The sequence below is a fragment of the Acomys minous genome (genome assembly GCF_964271855.1).
Source record: "Acomys minous genome assembly, chromosome: 9".
NCBI lineage: Eukaryota > Metazoa > Chordata > Mammalia > Rodentia > Muridae > Acomys > Acomys minous.
This window is the reverse complement of record NC_140490.1, coordinates 108,444,831-108,448,268: the sequence shown is the minus strand read 5'-3', so window position 1 is coordinate 108,448,268 and position 3,438 is coordinate 108,444,831. Positions and strand designations below refer to the sequence as shown.

General features: G+C 44.0%; 1 protein-coding gene across 1 annotated transcript; it reads left to right on the top strand.

Annotated features, from left to right (window-relative positions):
• Positions 1–200: 200 nt before the first annotated feature.
• Positions 201–3,191, top strand: MYF5 (myogenic factor 5). Its single transcript, XM_084795394.1, has 3 exons — positions 201–838; positions 1,564–1,639; positions 2,100–3,191. The coding sequence occupies exons 1-3, from the start codon at positions 344–346 to the stop codon at positions 2,288–2,290; spliced, it is 762 nt and encodes a 253-aa protein (XP_084651520.1). The 5' UTR covers positions 201–343; the 3' UTR covers positions 2,291–3,191.
• The last annotated feature ends 247 nt before the right edge of the window (positions 3,192–3,438 follow it).

The window sequence follows — 3,438 nt, the reverse complement described above, 5'->3', positions numbered from 1 at the left end:
CATTAGCGTCAACGGGGCCAGTAAACAGCAAATTGTCTCTAGAAGAAAGACAGAGGTCTGCCCAGACAGTCTCTGTGGGGGTTGTGGTGGGGATATGCTAATAACGCCCAGTTACAGGGACCAGCCTCCCTTCCCATCCCCCAGGAATATATAAAGAGCCCCAACCTCAGCCACCGACCGGACCCTGACTAACAGGCGTCTGTCCTTGTTAATTACAGAGAAACAATCCCACACGCGGAGCTCCGCCTGGATTTGCTGGCCTGCAGCAGCCAGGGACTCCCGTTTCTCTCTCTTTCTCTGCTGAATCCAGGTATCCTACCTGGTTCCCTGAAGAAGAATTGACATGATGGATGGCTGCCAGTTCTCACCTTCTGAGTACTTCTACGAAGGCTCCTGCATCCCTTCCCCTGAGGGTGAGTTCGGGGACCAATTTGAGCCCAGAGTGGCAGCATTTGGAGCACACAAAGCTGAGCTGCAGGGCTCGGATGATGAAGAGCACGTGCGCGCACCTACAGGCCACCACCAGGCCGGCCACTGCCTCATGTGGGCCTGTAAAGCATGCAAGAGGAAGTCCACTACAATGGATCGACGCAAGGCGGCCACCATGCGCGAGCGCAGACGCCTGAAGAAGGTCAACCAAGCTTTTGAGACGCTCAAGAGATGCACCACGACAAACCCCAACCAGAGGCTCCCGAAAGTGGAGATCCTCAGGAATGCCATCCGCTACATCGAGAGCCTGCAGGAGCTGCTGAGGGAGCAGGTGGAGAATTATTACAGCCTGCCAGGCCAGAGCTGCTCCGAGCCCACCAGCCCCACCTCCAGCTGCTCTGATGGCATGGTAAGCCTCAGTCTCAACACCCACTATCTCTTCCCATGGTCTTTGTGAAAACTCCGCGTACCTTTTCTTAATAGGTACAGTGCGACCACTGCTTTACTAGAAGTGTTCATGGAAAGATGCGAATGAAAAAAAACTGTCTCATAATGGCTTTTAGTTTGATTTCCTAGCTGGTTCCGTATGTGTGTACATGATAGTGAACGGCTGGCATGTGCCCCCGGTTACATTAAGTGACTAGTTTAGTGTTTTCTCTGTTATTTCCGAAATACACTACAGTGGAACCTGCCTGCCATGCAGCTGCCACCAGTGCATAACTCAGAAGAATTAGAAAGAGTCCCCAGCCTGCTGCTGATACTTTTTCTTTTCCTGAAGGGGCATCTGCTCCAGTGTTGCCAGGTTTTAAAGTGGTTTTGCCCTGGGAAAGTGTTCTTTCCCAGAGTTAATGCTGCTTGCTTCTACTGCAATCCATTTTGCATGGCCACCCCAGAGCACATTACTGCAGGATTCCATCTTCTGCTTTCTTCTTCCAGCACGGAGACTGACCTTGGGGCCCTGGCGATTTGGAGACAGCAGCCCCTTCCTAAATCAGTGCAGTGGGGGGCGGGGGTGGGGGCCGCAACTAAGAGCATTCAGTGGACTGAGCTAAGGGGCTGGACCGACCTCACCTTAGGTCTGTGTGTCTTTTGCCAAGGCTCGGAAATATATAGTCTGTGTGTTTTGTGTTACAGGCTGGATGTAACAGTCCTGTCTGGTCTCGAAAGAACAGCAGCTTTGACAGCGTCTACTGTCCTGATGTATCAAACGGTAAGAACCGGTAACTTCAGAGGCATTTGAAGATCTGCTCGGCCTCACAATTCAGTCTATCGTGGCAGAGTCTGTCCTTCAAAGTAGTATTGGGAAAGGGACTGAAAGTAGTGCCTCTCACCAGGGAGGCTTTGGCAGAGTAAACACATTTTCTGTTGCAGATTACCCTAACAGACCGACAGACAGAAACACACACACACACACACACACACACACACACACACACACACACACATGCACTCACTTTATTTTGCTTGAAATATTACCAGGGTCGTCTACCCACCACACCTTTACCCTCAGGAATTGCTAGATATTTGCTGCACATTTTTACACCAGGCTCTCTGTGATCACCTGACCTACGCTGTCAAAGGTGCTGACCTACAGTCGAAAGGGCAGGCCAAGCAAGTCTGTCTGAGTTGGGTATAATTTTGTTAAACCACTTTTCTCCTTGTCCCGTTAGCATGCGCTGCAGATAAAAGCTCTTTATCCAGCTTGGATTGTTTGTCCAGCATCGTGGATCGGATCACGTCTGCAGAGCGATCCGAGTTGTCTCTCCAGGACACAGCCTCCCTCTCTCCAGCTGCCAGTACCAGCTCACAGCCTGCAACCCCAGGGGCCTCCGGTTCCAGACTTATCTATCATGTATTATGAACTATCCCCTGATGATCAGTGCGGACAGGAGGGCATATTACATGGGAGAAGCAAAGCCCCACACGTCCGAAGGGAAGACAAGCTGTGCAGAATATGTGCTTTTCAGTTGTAAATATTGTCCTGCCACTTTATAAGAAAATGTATTTAACTGAAAGTCACATTTGCAATGATGACTTCTCTGCCTTTTCTTTTGTTTTCATTTTTTTAAAAAGCTTTCTTTTGCTTTAGATACATGGTTCCAAAGATTTTTTTTTTCTGATGGGGGCAATTAATTGATAGTTGCTTGTAGCAATTCTTAACTTATGCATATATATTGTAAATATTGTTCATCAAAACCACATTGGTATTTAGATCTCTATTTTTTCTTCAAAAACATTTTAATAGCTTGGACTCCAAAACAGGGAATTCAAGATATATTTAATGTTTGCTTTTCTCTTTAATCTTTTGTTCATATTGTATCAAATGAAAATATAACAATGTTGTCTAATGGTATATATTTTCAGCTATTCTTATAAGAAATACTTTTCAATGTAAGCAATAAAGAGTGCATTGTGGATAATTTCAAAATATTAAAATTTTGTGAATTCCACTATAAATAAAATTGTTTACTGAAATCACTATTTTATTTCTTGGCTTTTAAAACTAACATCCTTATTGGAATTAGCAAATCATGAGCATGAAGCCTTTAAATATGGGTTGAAGGTAATCACACAGTTGGCCTTGTAGATAATTATGAGTACAATTTATGGATTTATTTTTGACTTGTTGATGCCACCTATGAAAATATATCTCCATTTTAAACATATTTCAAGCCTCCTTCTTCTGCTAATGTCTTATACAATATGTGGTTGTATGCAGGAAAGGATAGTATAAATTTATAGGATTATTACATTTGTTCAACCAAAACCACTAAACAATATTATGTCTTTTTGCTATCTACAGTACTTCGCCAATCATGACGTAGGTTTCTGTTAACTTTTTGTATATGCTCGAAAATACCTTTATAAGTGAATATACTATTATCAATAAAATATCTAAAGGAAATGTATACATTTTTCTTATTATTAGAAAGCCAGTATAAGAAATCTTCACAACTATATAGCAAAGTGAAATAGATGGTGTCCTTCCCTCATTTTATAGTCTTTTAG

Coding starts and splice junctions, on each gene's coding strand:
- MYF5 (XM_084795394.1), top strand. CDS start 344: ATGATGGATGGCTGCCAGTTCTCACCTTCTGAGTACTTCTACGAAGGC. Junction 839..1,563: donor CCAGCTGCTCTGATGGCATG/GTAAGCCTCAGT, acceptor TTTGTGTTACAG/GCTGGATGTAACAGTCCTGT. Junction 1,640..2,099: donor CTGTCCTGATGTATCAAACG/GTAAGAACCGGT, acceptor TTGTCCCGTTAG/CATGCGCTGCAGATAAAAGC.